Source organism: Macaca mulatta, chromosome 8, assembly GCF_049350105.2.
Source record: "Macaca mulatta isolate MMU2019108-1 chromosome 8, T2T-MMU8v2.0, whole genome shotgun sequence".
Lineage (NCBI taxonomy): Eukaryota > Metazoa > Chordata > Mammalia > Primates > Cercopithecidae > Macaca > Macaca mulatta.
Window position 1 is genome coordinate 84,284,985 of NC_133413.1, and position 16,713 is coordinate 84,301,697.

The window sequence follows — 16,713 nt, forward strand, 5'->3', positions numbered from 1 at the left end:
CTACTAAAAATAGAAAAATTAGCCAGGCGTGGTGGAGCACACATGTAACCCCAGTTACTCGGGAGGCTGAGGCATGAGAATCACTTGAACCTGGGAGGCAGAGACTGCGGTAAGCCAAGATCACGCCACTGCACTCCAGCCTGGGAGACAGAGCAATACTCTGTCTCAAAAAATAATAATAATAAAATTTTTAAAAAATAAAAAAATTTATTTTTAAAAAGACAGCATCTGTAAGTCTCATGGTAACCTTGAATCAAAAAACATACAACAGATACACATCCAAAAAAAAAGCAATAAATTAAAGCATACCACCACAGAAAATCCTTTCACTAAAAGGAACACAGGAAAAAAGGAAAGAAGGAAGAAAAGACCAAAAACCACAGGAAAACAAGTAACAAAATGGCAGGAGAAAGTTCCTACTTAGCAATAATAACACTGAATGTAAATGAACTAAACTCATTAGTCAAAAGACACAGAGTAGCTGAATGGAGGCACAAACAAGATCCAATGATCTGTTGCCTACAAGAAACACACCCCACCTATGAAGACACACACAGATGGAAAAGAGAGGGATGGAAAAACATATTCCATGGCAATGGAAACAAAAAAGAGCAGACATAGCTATACTCGTATCAGAAAAAGGAGTACAGATTTCAAGACAAAAACTCTAAGGAGAGACAAAAAAAAGGTCATTATATAATGATAAAGGCGTCAATTCAGCAAGAGGATATAACAATTATAAATATATACACAACCAACACTGGAGCACTCAGATACATAAAGCAAATATTATTACAGCAAAAGAGAAAGACAGACCCCAATACAACAGCTGGAGACTTCAACACCCCACTTTCAGCACTGCACAGATCTCCCAGAAAGAAAATCAACAAAGAAACATCAGCGTTATTCTGCACTATAGACAAAATGGATCTAATAGATATTTACACATTTCATCCAAAGGCTGCAGAATACACATTTTCCTCCTCAACACATGGATCATTCTCAAGGATAAACCATGTTAGTTCACAAAACAAGTCTTAAAACACAGAAAAGAAAGAAAGGAAGAAAGGAAAACGAAAGGAAAGAAAGGAAAGAGAAAGAAAGAGAGAGAGAGAGAGAGAGAGAAAGAAAGAAAGAAAGAAAGAAAGAAAGAAAGAAAGAAAGAAAGAAAGAAAGAAAGAAAGAAAAGAAAAGAAAGAAAGAGAAAGAGAGAGAGAAAGAGAGAGAGAGAGAAAGAGAGAGAGAAAGAAAGAAAACCTGAATTAATATCAAGCATCTTCACTGACCACAATGGAATATAACTACAAATCAGTAACAAGAGGAATTTTGGAAACTACACAAACACATAAGAATTAAACAATATGCTCCTGAATGACCACTTCAGTGAAGAAATTAAGAAGGGAATTGAAAAATTTCTTGAAACAAATGATAAACCAAAGCTTACAGGATACAGCAAAGGCAGTATTCAGAGGGAAGCTTATAGCTATATGCACCTACATCAAAAAACTGGAAAAATTTCAAACAATCTAACAATGCACCTTAAAGTTAAAACTAGAAAAATAACAGCAAACTAAGCTCAAAATTAGTAGAAGAAAAGAAATAATAAAGATCAGAGCAGAAATAAATGAATTTGAAATGAAAAAATTATACAAGATCAATAAAAAAAGTTGGTGTTTTAGAAGATAAACATATTTGACAAAGCTTTAGCCAGACTAAAAAAAAAAGAAAGGCCCAAGTAAATAAAACCGTAGATGAAAAAGGAGACATTACAACTGATACAATAGAAATTCAAAGGATCATTAGCAACTACTATGAGCAACTATATGCCAAAAAATTGAAAAATCTTCAAGAAACAGACAAATTCCTAGACATATACACCCTACAAAGATTGAACTAGGAAGAAATCCAAAAGCTGAGCAGACCAGTAACAAGTGAGGAGATCAAAGCAGTAATGAAAACTTTCCCAGTAAAGAAAAGGCCGGGACCCAATAGCTTCACTGCTGAATTCTACCAAATATTTAAAGTGGAACTAATACCAATCCTACTCAAACTATTCTGAAAAACAGAGGAGGAGAGAATGCTTCCAAACTCATTCTATGAGGCCAGTATTACCCTGATACCAAAAACCAAACACACATCAAAAAAAAAGAAAAAAAAAAACCTACAGACCAGTATCTCTGATGAATATTGATGCCAAAACTCTCAACAAAATACTAGCAAACCTAATCCAACAATACATTTAAAAGATCATTCATCACTACTAAGTGGGATTTATCACAGGGATGCAAGGATGGTTCAACACACACAAACCAATCAATGTGACAAATTATATCAACAAAATGAAGGACAAAAACCATACATTTCAATTGATGCCAAAAAACATCTGATAAAAGTTCAACATCACTTCGTGATGAAAACTCTCAAATAACTGGGTATAAAAGGAACATGCCTGAACATAATAAAAGCCATCTATGACAGATCCATGACTAGTATCATAATGAGCCTTTCCTCTTAGGTCTGTAACACAACAAAGATGCCCACTTTCACCACTGTTATTCAAAATAATACTGAAAGTACTAGCTAGAGCAATCAGACAAGAGAAAGAAAGAAAGGGCATCCAAATTGGAAAAGAAGAAGTCAAATTATCATTGTTTGCAGATGATATGATCTTATATTTTTTAAAAACCTAAAGACTCCAACAAAAAACTGAAAGGGTGGCCTGCCCCTCCACACCTGTGGGTGTTTCTCGTTAGGTGGAACGAGAGACTTGAGAAAAGACATGAGACACAGAGACAAAGTATAGAGAAAGAAAAGCGGGGGCCCAGGGGACCGGCGCTCAGCACAGAGGACCCACGCCTGCACCAGTCTCTGAGTTCCCTTAGTATATACTGATAATTATCTTTACCATCTTAAAGATAAGGGAGTGGCAGGACAATAGGATCATTGTAGGGAGGATATCAGCAGTAAGACATATGAACAAAAACCTCTGTGACATGAATAAGTTTAAAGGAAAATGCTGTCCCTTGAGATGCATATGCAAACATCTCCATAAACCTTTTAACATTACTTCAGCCTATCACATGGGGAGAAACCTTGGACAATACCTAGCTTTCCTAGGCAGAGGTCCCTGTGACCTTTGGCCGTGTACGTGTCCCTGGGTAGTTGAAATTAAGAGAATGGTGATGACTTTTAACCAGCAAGCTGCCTTCAGGCACTTGTTTAACAAAGACACATCCTGCACAGCCCAAAATCCATTAAACCTTGAGTCACCGCAGCACATGTCTCTTGCAAGGACAAGGTTGGGGGTAGGGTCACAGATTAACAGCATCTCAAATACAGAACAAAATGGAGTCTCTTGTGTCTACTTCTTTCTATATAGACACAGTAACAGGCTGATCTCTCTTTCTTTTCCCCACAAAAACTATTAGAAAGATAAACAAATTTAGTAAAGTTGCAAGATACAAAATAAACATACTAAATCAGTAGCATTTCTATATGCCAACAGTGAACAATCTGAAAAAGAAATCAAAAAAGTAATCCCATTTATAATAGCCTTAAATAAAATTTAATACCTAGGAATTAACTCAATCAAGGAAGTGTACAATCTCTACAATAAAAATTATAAAACACTGATGAAAGAAACTGAAGAAGACACAAAAAAATAGATTGGAAGAATCAAAGCAACCTACAGACTCAACGCAATCTCTATCAAAATATCAATGACACTCTTCAGAAAAACAGAAAACACAATCCTAAAATTTATATAGAATCACAAAAGACCCAGAATAGCCAAGCTATCCTGAGCAAAAAGAACATAACTGGAGGGACCACATTACCTGACTTCAAATTACACTACAGAGCTATAGAAACCAAAACAAAATGGTACTGGCATAAAAACAAACACACAGACCAATGAAACAGAATAGAGAATCCAGAAACAAATCCATACACCTACAATGAACTCATTTTCGACAATGGTGTCAAGAACATACACTGAGGAAAAAACAGTCTCTTCAATAAATAGTACTGGGAAAACTGGATATCCATATGCAGAAAAATGAAATTAGACCCCTATCTATTGCCATATACAAAAACATCAAATCAAAATGGATTAAAGACTTAAATCTAAGACCGCAAACTATGAAACTATTACAAGAAAACATTGGGGAAAATCTTCAGGACACTGGAGTGAGCAAACATTTCCTGAGTAATACCCCACAATCACAGGCAAAAATGGACAAATGGGATTACATCAAGTTAAAAGCCTTCTGCACAGCAAAGGAAACAGTCAACAAAGTGAAGAAACAACCCACAGAATGGGAGAGAAATATGTGCAAACTATCCATCTGACAAGGTATTAATAATCAGAATATATAAGAAGCTCAAATAACTCTACAGGAAAAAAAATCTAATAATCCAATTTAAACAGCAAACAGGTATACGAAAAAGTGCTCAACATCACTGATCATCAGAGAACTACAAAACAAAACTACACTGAGATACCATCTTGCTCAAGTTAAAATGGCTTTTATCCAAAAGTCAGGCAATAATAAATGCTGGCAAGGATGTGGAGAAAAGGGCACCCTCATACGTTGTTAGTAGGAATGTAAATTAGTACAACCACTATAGAGAACAGTTTGGAGGTTCCTCAAAAAACTGAAAATAGAACTACCATACAATCCAGCAATCCCACTGCTAGGTATATTCCCAAAAGAAAAGGAATCATATATTGAAGAGATATCTGCACTCCCATGTTTGTTAGGAGTGCTTACAATAGCTAAGATTTGGAATCAACCTAAATGTCCATCAACAGATGAACGGATAAAGAGTGGTATTTATACACAATGGAGTACTATTCAGCCATAAAAAAGAATGAGATCCTGTCATTTGCAGTAACATGAATAGAACTGGAGGTCACTATGTTAAGTGAAATAAGCCAGGCGCAGAAAGACAAACATTGCATGTTCTCACTTATTTGTGAGCTCTAAAAATCAAAACAATTGAATTCACAGAGAGAGAGAATAGAAGGATGGTTACTAGAGACTGGGAAAAGTAGCAAGGAGGATGAAGGGATGGGATGATGGTTAATGGGTACCAAAAAAAAATAGAAAGAATGGATAAGACCTAGTATTTGACAGCAGCACACAGGGGGACTATAGTCAATAATAATTTAATTTTACACTTTAAAATAACTAAAAGAGTATAATTAGATTGTTTGTAACACAAAGGATAAATGCTTGAGGCTTTGGATACCCAATTTCCATTATGTGATTGTTATGCACTGCATGTCTAATCTATCTGAAATATGTATGTGAAAAAAAGATTAGTAGCTGCCTGGGGTCTCAGGTACAAAGAGAGATGATTACAACAAAGAATGAGAAAATTTTGTGAGACAATGGAAATGTTTGTTCTTTTTTTTCACATAGAAATTTTGGTACATGCAACGTACCAAATACATTGTATACATGAGATACCAAAATATCTCATGTACCACATAAATATATACACCTCATAAATATATATACCTACTATGTACCCACAAAAATTAAAAATAATTTTTTAATTAAAAAAGAGACAAAGAACATTATTATTGATAAAAGGGTCAATTCATCAAGAAGATAAAACAACTATAAACATATGCACCAAACAGAATAAAGAACTCTCAAAACTGAACAATAAAACAAACAACCCAATAAAAAATAATGGGCAAAGATCTGCACAGACACTTCACTAAAAGTATACACTGATGACAAACACACAAAAAGATGGCCAACATTATCAGTCACTACGGAAGTGCAAACTGAAACCACAATGAGATACCACCACATACCTATTAGAATGGCTAAAATTAGAAAGGCTGACTATATAACCTGTAGGCAAGGGGGCAGAAAAACTAGAACGCTCATACACCGCTGAGGAGAATGTAAAATGGTACAACTACTTTTGCAAAAAAAAATCTGGCAATGTCTTAAAAAGTTAAACATGCATCTGCAACATGTTCCTGGCACTCTTATTACCAAAGAAACAGAGAAAATAAAATAGAGAAAGAGAAAAGGTAATATATGTCTGATATGGTTTGGGTCTGTGTCCCCACCAAATTTCATGTTGGATTGTAATCCCCAGTGTTGGAGGTGGGGTGTGGGGACTGGATCATGGGGGTGGATTTCTCATGAATGGTTTAGCGCCATCCTTTGCTACTGTCCTCACAATAGTGAGTTCTCATGAGATCTGGTCATATAAAAGTGTGTGGGACCTCCGCCCCACCCAATCCCCACATTGCTCCTGCTTTTACCATATGACATGCCTTTTATTTCCACCATGATTGGAAGTATCCTGAGGCCCCCCCACAAAAGCAGATGCTGCTATGCTTCCTGTAGAGCCTGCAGAACCATGAGCTAACTAAACCTCTTTTCCTATAAATTAGCCAGTCTCAGGTATTTATAGCAACACAAGAATGGACTAACACAATGTCTACGTGAAGACTTCTATACAGATGTTCAAATTAGCTTTATTATAATAGCAAAAAGCTAAAAACAATCAAAATATGCATCAACAGATGAATATCCAAAAAACGAAGTGTGCTATATCCACATAATGGACTACTCAATAATAAAAAGGAAGAAATACTGACACACAAAAAGCATGAGCAAACTCGAAATAACTACGCTAAGTGAAAACAGTCTGGTAGGAGTACATACCACTATATGATTACATTTATATAGTTTTAGAAACTGCAAACTAATCTACAGTCACAGAAAGCAGATTAGTAGCTGTGTGGGGTCCCAGGTACAAAGAGAGATGATTACAACAAGGAACGAAAAAATTATGTGGGACACTGGAAATGTTTGTTCTTTTTTTTCCACATAGATATAAAGCAGAAACAATACTTTTGGCATGGGTTAAATTATGAAAGAAATCAGTTTGCATTGCTTCAAAAAATGTTCTCCCATCTTTTTAGTATATTCTCTCTCATGACTCTTTACTACATTTCCCTTCCACTATCCTTACTCTCTATACGCCCATTGCAAATGTACATAGAAAGAAAATGATGATTTCATCGTGTCTGAAAATTATGTATTCAAGAGGCATATCCTACAGCTCAAAATCTCTGTTCTAGCTCGATACTCATCCAATTGATGAAATCCCCTCATATAACAATCCCTACATACAATCAGCCAAATTCACGATGTAGAACATTTTATAGGACAAATTACTCTATTTCTGCAACAAATCAATGTCATAGGAAAAGAGGGGATGGGGATAAAGGGAGTGTTAGTATTAATAAATAAAAGAGACCAAAGACATATAGCTACCAAATGTAATACACAATCCTTGTTTGGACCCTATTTGAATAAAGCAAATGTAAAAAGACATTTTTAAGTCTAATAAAGATGGATACAGACCATGTATTACATAATATTTGGGCTTATTAATCTACTCATAATGACGGTGCAGTGGGCAATTTTTTTAAAGGTCCTTACCAGTTACAGATGCATACCAAAGCACTTATGAGTGAACAGACATAATTCTTTTAAGAACTTCAGTTGAAAAAAGTGGGTAGGGGGTGGTAAATAAATTTATCTTGGCAAAATATTGATAATGTTGAAGTTTAACATTGGTGTCTATTTCAAATTTTTCATAATAAACTAAAATTAAGTTTTTTTGTTTTTGTTTTTTGTTTTTTTGTTTTTTTGGTTTTTTTGAAACAGAGTATCCCTCTGTCTCCAGGCTGGAGTGCAGTGGTGCGATCTCGGCTCACGGCAACCTCCGCCTCCCACATTCAAGCAATTCTCCTGCCTCGGTCTCCCGAGTAGCTGGGACTAAAGGTGCACGCCACCATGGCCAGCTAATTTTTATAGTTTTAGTAGAGACAGGGCTTCACCATTTTGACCAGGATCATCTTGATCTCCTGACCTCATAATCTGCCCACCTTGGCCTCCCAAAGTGCTGGGATTACAGGCAAAAGTAAGATCTTAAGATGTTGGTGGGTTTCATAATGAATGTTATGAGACAAAGCTCCTAACAGCATGATATGCACCTTATTTATTTTCAGTGCAGGAACAGTGCCTGTCACATAGTAAATACTCAACAGACCTTCTACTAAGTGGTTGTTTTAGTCCTATATATGACTAATAAGCAATAATATAATTATTTGAGTACCTCCATCGTCAACACAATGCTGAAGAACTTACAAATCGTCACTCCATTATACCACTTTATGAGGTATTATATTACTCCATTTACAGATAAGAAAACTGAGACTTTAGTTGTTCAAGGTCACACAAGCTGGGCAATGAAGGGCAAAGATCAAGCTGGGCAACTCTAACAAAGATTTTTTTTTTTAAGACTATTTGGTTTAAGGGCCAGTGAATGACACTGCCTCCCTCAGTGATACCCTTTCCAAAGTAAACCATCTCAAAGTATCAGCACTAGTGCAATTTACTTGAAACTTAGCCATGTCTACCAACAAATTATCAGAATAGGAAAATAATGGAAAAGAAGAAAATACCATTTTATGTTATTCATGGCTCTCTTCCTCATATTCTAATTAAAACAGCCTTCTTTTGAGATTTGAGCAAACCAAAACAATAATCTGTAGAAAAAATAACTGTATACAGGTACCTAGGAAACAAAGCAATATTACAATAACTCCCATTATTATAAGGTATACTAACTTGTTTCAGAGTTCAATTAAAAACTGAGCAGAAAAATAAAAGAAGGCAAGGCAAAGATCAAAATTATTTTTTTAATAGTCACATATTAAAAGTTGTTCAGAATCTGTGATACTTAATGGGGGAAAGAGGAAAGCATATAAACGTAAGATAGGTCACTACCTGTCAGCATGATATATGAGAAGATAATTCCATACCACACTGAAGACATTAACCTCTGTCCTGCGTTTCCCAACTCTGGCTGTACTTTTGAGTCACTTCAGAGCTTTAAAAAATTCCTGATGTGTGGGCTTCACCCAAGACTGATTAAATTAAGGGGATGAGACTCAGGCATAAGTATTTTTTAAAGCTCCCAAAATGATTCCAATTAACAGCCAAAGATGAGAACCACTTATCAATATGTCAGCATATGTGTAGTGTGTGTGTGAACTGCCATATAATTAATGTACCGACAAAAAAAAAAAAATTTTTTTTGAGACCGAGTCTCACTCTGTAGCCCAAACTGTAGTGCAGTGGTATGATCTTGGCTCACTGCAACCTCCACTTGCCAGGTTCAAGCGATTCTCCTGCCTCAGCCTCCCAAGTAGGTGGATTATAGGCACGTGCCACCACACCCTGGCTAATTTTTGTATTTTTAGTAAAGACGGTGTTTTGCCATGTTGGCCATGCTGTTCTCAAACTCCCGACCTCAAGCGATCCTCCCGCCTCGCCCTCCCAAATTTCTGGGATTACAGGCATGAGTCACCACGCCAGCCCCAAGAAAATTAATAAGTTAAAACTAGGTTTAAATTTTTCTTACCAGAGATCATCATTAACTTCATTAAAATACATTTTATGTCTCATCTAAAGGCCACTGATAGACATGCATGAATGAAAATGATTTTGCTTTTCACAAAAAGGATCCAGACTTAGCCAATTAGGATTAATATTAACTATATTATTATGTAAACTCATAAATATCATGTTTCACTCAAGAACATGCCAATTATTCTAGTACTCTTTTACAAAATAAGCAAGCTACAGGCTAAGGGGGGTGGTCTATCACCAAAGCGCCTGCAGCAACAGGCATAGGTTGGCAAAAGGGATCTCCAAATCTCCTTAAAATCAAGGGAATCCTGGGACTATCGAGAAATAAGAAGAGACCCACTGTTGTCTACTTTCATCACAACAAACCTGTTTAGCCTTTAAAACCCCAGCAGTGAGACAAGGAGATAGATACAAGGCCAATTCATAAACCCTTCCAAAAATTACAATGGATTCCTAAAGAATCTTAAGGAAATCCAAATCCTCCTAAGAGTCCTCCAGAAACTTCCCAGGTAGCCTGGCCTTCCTTTACCACATATAGAGGATAGGGATGGTGTCACTAACTGTTAAGAGTAGTCTAGCTCTTCACTCTTGGGAGAAGAAGGCAGAAGAAGCAAAACTGGAGAAATGGCCTTGAAGAGGTGAAATGGGTTGGGATCCAGGACACAATGGAGGAGCTGGGCAAGTCAGCTGAGGGTACCTACATAAAAGGCACATAACATTTAAGCAGGTTAAAGAGCTATGTGAGGATTGGGGAAAGTGAGGAAAAGTAAAAAGGTGGCAGAATCAATGGATCTGCAGTATGAAAGGACTGTGGAAGTCAAATTACCACAGGGAATGAACTAGAAAGTTAGGAGGCAAGTGTTACAGAAAGATGAAAGACTGAAATTAACATTATGCAGTTATTGGTAATGATAAAGTCAAGAATGTGATTATAGGCATGAGTGGCTGAAGGAGAGTAGAGAACAAGATCACTGGAGACGTTAAAGGAACTGAAAGGTCAACATATTGGAACAATCATCTGTTTAGGTGTTGAAATCACCAAAAATTAAAATGGGAAATGCTGAAGAGAATGAAAGTGAGCCATAAGAAATGTGATGTAATCACCCAGATGTGACTATCATGAGGCAATGTAGGCATCATGAGGCATGTCTGCTAATACGAAACTCAAAACTGGGAGACTGTCTCAAGGAAGAACACCTGGAACTGGCAATGAGGAGCAAAGAGTATATACTACAGGGACCAAGAAATGTAGAAGAGTAAAATACACACCCATAAATAAGCTCAGTCTAGCACAAAACTAATAACCAACATATATTACTGTACTACAACACAGTAACAGCTACTACAGAGAACTACAGGTCCTGCTGGAGGCCCAGTAGAGGGATCAGAGGTTTCACAAACGTGTGGAAGATGTAACATGGAGCTGAGAGCTCAACAATTAATAAGGGCAAAAGGACCCTCAAGGCAGAAAGACAATACAACTTAGGCAAAGGCAGAGAGATGTGAAAAGAACATGAAGCATTCTGAGAAATGCAAACAGTTCAACATGATTAAGGGCAGAATGAGCCAGAAAGAGAGTTAGGACATATACCTGGAAAGGTAGACGAAGGCTACAACTATCTTTTCTGCTAAAGCAAGAATAAAAGACATGAACAAATTAAATTGTTGCCCCTAAATCCTTCATAAAAACCACTAATAGAAAACAAAATTGATAAACTGTAGTTTCCTCTTATTTTCCTTAGTTTGTAGGAGATGCTAGGATGCAAATAACCCAATAGCCAGTTGCTTTAAGAAATTTATCAACCCCTAGAGAACAAATGCTGCCACATTATACACAAATTTTATGATCATTATGATAATCTCCAATAGCCAAGATTTAAATGTGCTACAGGAAATTATGCACAACTAAGATATTTTAAGCAACTGAAGAGCTCAAACATAAATACATTAGTTGTAGATTTGTAACATGTATATTTGCAAACATAAATGTATACAGCTATAAATAAAAACTGCTTTCCATTTAACAAAACAATATAAGTGAATGCAGAGATAATAACAACAGTGGTATATACCACTTTTATAAATGATTAACGTTAGAACTAAATATCACATTGGAAAAGATATCTCACTAGGTAACTGTTGGTATATTTACTGTCTCCATTTCTACTTTAGCAGCTGTGATTTAATGGAAAGCACACCATACTTGAGAGCCAAAGAAAATACATTCAAGTACTGGCACTGGCACTTGTGAACTATTAAGCAAGTCACTTAACTTTCCTGTGCCTGAGTTTAATTTACAAAATAGAAATCAAAAATCCATATCTCATGTGGTTTTATTAAGATTTATATGAAGTACCACATCTAAAAGAGCTTTGTAAACCATAGTGAACTACAAAATAGTTTAGTTACATACTTTGAAATATTATTAATGTAGAACTAAAAGCCTTCAAGCCATCCGCCAAACCCCCACTCCCCAAAATAAAGCACAATTAAAATCTGAGATGATAAATCTGTTAGTTTGATAAGTATGTCTCACCACCTCTCTTCATAACCTTACCTTTGAATGAGCAGGCCCTCTTTCATTCAGAAGTTTATACTGGGGTTGGACTCTATTGAAACGGGCTAACTCATTTACCAGACACATTGCAGTTTTCTCTTTTGGGTTTGCCATTTTATCTTGGAGAGAAGCTGTAAATAAAAAGGCTATAAAGTTTTTGTGAAGAATGACTTTACAAAATGGAAGAAAAACTAGTTTTGACTTTGTTAGATTGAAGGCAGACTGTATATTTAAATTATTTTCATGAATGTTGTATTGTAAAAATTCAGATTACCTAATGTCTTCCATTACATGCAACAAAAATAGGTATCACATTTTAAACGATAAATTAAGGTAAAATTTTTCCTAAATACCTAAGTTGTTCTACGTATAAAACAGCATGCTTAAAGATTTTAAAGTAAATTTATAATTTTTTATTTATCTTATAAACTTTCCCCTCAAAAAATTTACTAGAAACACATGTTTCCTGGTTCTTATTACTATGAAACTAAATTTTGTCTACCTTCTTGATCCTTTCATCTCAATTTTTTTCCTTCTCATTATGAGGTAGCATGTTAGAAAAAGCTCTAGACTTGGGAATCAGGTCCTAAGTTTAAGTACTAGCTCTTCCAACTACAATTTTTCTGTAACTCTAAGTAAATTAACTTCCCTTTCTGTTTTTTAAAATAAATTTTCAAAGTTGTAAAAAGAATAATTTAACAAGTGCCCATGTAGCTAACACCCAGTGCTTATTAACCATGTTCCATGTTTAACTCTTATTACAAAAAAGATGATATTCCATTCCTGTTAAGTTCCTTATATCTTTTATAGATTATTGATGTATGTGGTTCTATACTCACATAAATGGTATTATAGTATTACAATAAACATTCTCACAGTTTACTTTCTTCACTCTTCATTGTGTTCTCAAGACTTTTACTTATATAGATCTAGCACATTAATTTTAATTACCATAGAATTTCTATTACAATATTGCACCAGTTTTCTTATCCACTCCTCTACTGAGACACTGGGTTGTTTCCAGTTCTTCACTCTTAAAGAGAGTACGCTGTCAAATAGCTCTCAAAATGACTGTACCAAATTACCTTCCCCTACCATCTCTCCTCAAGCTCAAAAACATGGAATATAATCAAGTATTTTAATTTCTGATAATTTGACATTTGACAAACAGTATCCCATTATTGTTCTTTGGATATTTTTCTCCACTACTATTTTTTGTTTGTTTGGGGTTTTTTTGTTCGGAGACAGAGTCTCACTGTGTTGCCCAGGCTGGACTAAAACCCCGGGCTCAAGCTATTCTCCCTAATCAGCCTCCCAAGTAGCTGGAACTACAGGCTTCTATCCTTTTTTTTTTTTTTTTTTTTTTTTTTGTATTATAGTTTTCAACTTTTCCTTTTATGGTCTGTGCTTTTTATGTCTTGTTTAGGAAGTCCTCTCTAACCGAAAAGGTCTCAATGATTTTACTTAAACTCACTAAGCCTTCTTTCCATAAAATAAGGGAAATAAATCTAACCCGCTTATGTCCCAAAGTTGTTGTGAGATTAAGAGTTGTAAATGTATGATGTGGTTTTCTAAACTATATCGCAAATACAAGGTACTATTATAGCTTTAGAATATTTTTCTAATACCACATTATTTTATCCTATATTTTTCCTTTCTCTCATTTATAGACACACTTACTTTTTTCTTTCACTTCCCATAAAAAAAAGCCAAAAAATATTTTAAAATCTAAGCATAAAACATGCAAGTGGATTACTTCCTGCTCATTTAAACTATAGTCACAATAAATACAGTTCAATTGTACTCACAATGAGAACACTTAAAATGAATGAAAATGGCTGGCTTTAGGAACTTCATCTACAAACTTCCCAGGCCAAAGTTTAATATTAAAAATAATATTCTTTTACATTTCTAATACTCTTAACAGGCCCAATAATTTGTAAAATGGCTTGATTGTGATCATTATGATTAAGAAACTATTTTATATGAAAACTACATAAGCACCCGGTAAGACATAAGTAAAAAGAAAGAGGATCTAAGCAACCAATTGTAGGGCCAAGGCAGTTGACAGTAGATTATACAATTAAGCCATTTTAAGTGGTTTCCAAACTAAAAAAAAAAAAAAAAAACCTAGTAATTATTACCTTTGGGAAAAGCACAAAAAAAAAGTCAAGACAGTTTTGAGAAAATCTGCATTTTACCTATTCCATTGCGTATCACACAAATTTTATAAAACATCCTGTTCAATTTGGAAAGTCAGTCGATATAAGAAAAGAAAAGGTAACCTGAGACTATAATCAGTTTTGGCTTTTGCACACCATCGCATGAATTCAAGTGCAACAGACAGCACAGCCAATTTAATATCAAAGAGCAAAAGCAGAATAATTGGTTAAAAATGAGAAAATATTAAAGTCTGATAAAAATCAGCCAATTTTGCATAACACAAATAGTATTTATACTACCACTGTGTAATTTTCAAAATTCAGTAATGCTGAATATTCATCTGCTACAATGCAAAAAATATTAGAAGCATACGAACATAGCGTGAAAATTTTATACTATGAAAATTGCTAATAGCATAGGTTCTAAACATATTAAAAAGTGATTTAAATGGTTCATTTATAATGAAACCCTGTTTGATATGAAAACCTAATCTAAATCCTTTAAAGGAAAATGTTAACAAATAACAAGGTATAAAACTTATATTCCATTAATTCTGACTTCCTGCTTCATAAAAGTTAACATGAATCCAATAACACATTTTAATGGGTGACTGAAGTTTTGGTGTGAGAAGTGTCCAAGATCCCACTTTGATGAAGCTTCATAATTAAAATCAAAATGTTTAAAGTCGATAAATTAGGAAATAATTAGTCATAGTTGTAATGTTTTATTTTTAAAACGGATTAAAACAAATAGTTGTTCCTTTACTTAAAGAGAAATCTTAACAGCATTCCTACTTGACAGAGAGCTCAGTAATACAGCAATAACTTTTAAATTACACAAAAATTTGGATAGAGCATCTATAAAAACAAACTGGTCTATAAAATCTGAGACACATAAACAAACTATATAAATCTTTTTTAGAGAAGTCAACAGTGCAAAAAAGTTAGAAATGCATATAACGTTACATAGGCATATATTTTCAAAGACCTATAGATGTTATCACTGAAGATATTTTGAAATAGGCTTCAAGTCAATTTGGTGGCTGGAATAGTAGAGACCTACTTAGAAGTAAATAAAATTAAAAAAATGGATTCACAATCTCAGACTCTGCCACTTTGAAAGAGCATCGGCCACATGATGGTTAAGAGCCTGTTTTGGATATCTCTGTCACTTACTAATATCTGTGTGACCTTGAGAAAGTACTTAAATCTCACTTTTCCAAAGAGTAAAATAGAGATAATAGTTGTTCTTATCTCACTGGATAATTGTATGGATTGAATGAGATTATACCAAACACTGCTAACAATGATTAAAAATTCATTATTATTCTGATTTAAACATTTGTTACAATTACACTATCATCAAATATTAAAACAGTGACATAGAAAGTCACGAAAAAAGAGTTTGTAAAACTAAGTAAAAATATTCTTAGTTAAAATATTCTGTTAGGATAAATTGATTTTATTCATACAAATAAACTTCTTGGCTGGGCGTAGTAGCTCACATCTGTAATCCCAGCTACTTTGGGAGGCAGAGGCAGGAGAATCACTTAAGACCAGGGATTTGAGAACAGCCTGGACAACACAGTGAGACCTCATCTCTACAAAAAAATAAAAATATAAGCCATATGTCATGGCACATGCCTATAATCCTTGATACTCAGACGGCTGAGATAGAAGGATTGCTTGAGCCCAGGAGTTCCAGACTGCAATCCAGCCTGGGTGACAGAGTGAGATCCTCTCTCAAAACAAAACAAAACAAAAAACAAATATATTTATGTAGTAGTCTGTGAAAAGCATGTATTTGTTATTATTTTTTCCACTGACTTATAAACCCATAAGCTTGTTTCCACTGAAAAATTCTCAAATATGATATAAATTATATTAAAGGTTAATATGTGCTAGGAAATATTCTACCTTCACTGATATGAAACTTGATTAGATGTAACTTACAACTTTGATAAGAAACACTGGTAAAACACATATTTATAACAACAGTATTTGCATATCCAACAAAAACATAAATACATTCTATTTTTAGATTCACTCTATTTTTATGTTTTCACAAAATGTCCTTGACTCTCTGGAATGTGAATCTTCATTTTGCCTGTTCATTTGTATGTGTAGGAACCAGTGAATAAACACAGAAACTGTGTTCAAGTCATTGAACAAGCTACAAAATAATGTACCTTAGTTTTCAATGAACAGGCAAAACGATCTGTACCCAAAGGAGTTCACAGTCTGTAGAAGACACAGACACAGACACAGACAATAGACAAACACAATAAATCACAATATGATAAGTACTATAATAAAGCTGTTACAGAAACTCCTTAGACAAGGGCGGTATGCAAAGGCAAATTTTAAGAGGTGGTGATTAGATAAGGAAAGCAAAAGTTCACCTAGGTAAGAAGAGAAGATGAAAGACATTCCAAGTTTTTCAAGAAGTATAGACGCAGGAGAAAGCACATAAAACACATAACTTTCTGGCAAATGCAAGCAGACCACTGACAGA

General features: G+C 34.8%; 1 protein-coding gene across 42 annotated transcripts in view; it reads right to left on the reverse strand.

The window, feature by feature from the left end:
- The window catches only part of STAU2 (staufen double-stranded RNA binding protein 2), a 332,176-nt gene that overhangs the window by 282,494 nt on the left and 32,969 nt on the right, over positions 1 to 16,713 (reverse strand). For 15 of the 42 annotated variants that reach the window (XM_077943820.1, XM_077943813.1, XM_077943804.1 and 12 more), the window contains one exon: positions 12,037 to 12,167. The exons of 22 other annotated variants lie outside the window; for them this stretch is intronic. In XM_077943820.1, coding sequence (XP_077799946.1) covers positions 12,037 to 12,150 — 114 coding nt within the window. In that variant the 5' untranslated portion in view covers positions 12,151 to 12,167. Of the gene's footprint in view, positions 1 to 12,036; positions 12,183 to 16,713 lie in introns of all 42 variants that reach the window. 5 more of the 42 variants (XM_077943822.1, XM_077943806.1, XM_077943819.1 and 2 more) reach the window with 1 other exon arrangement.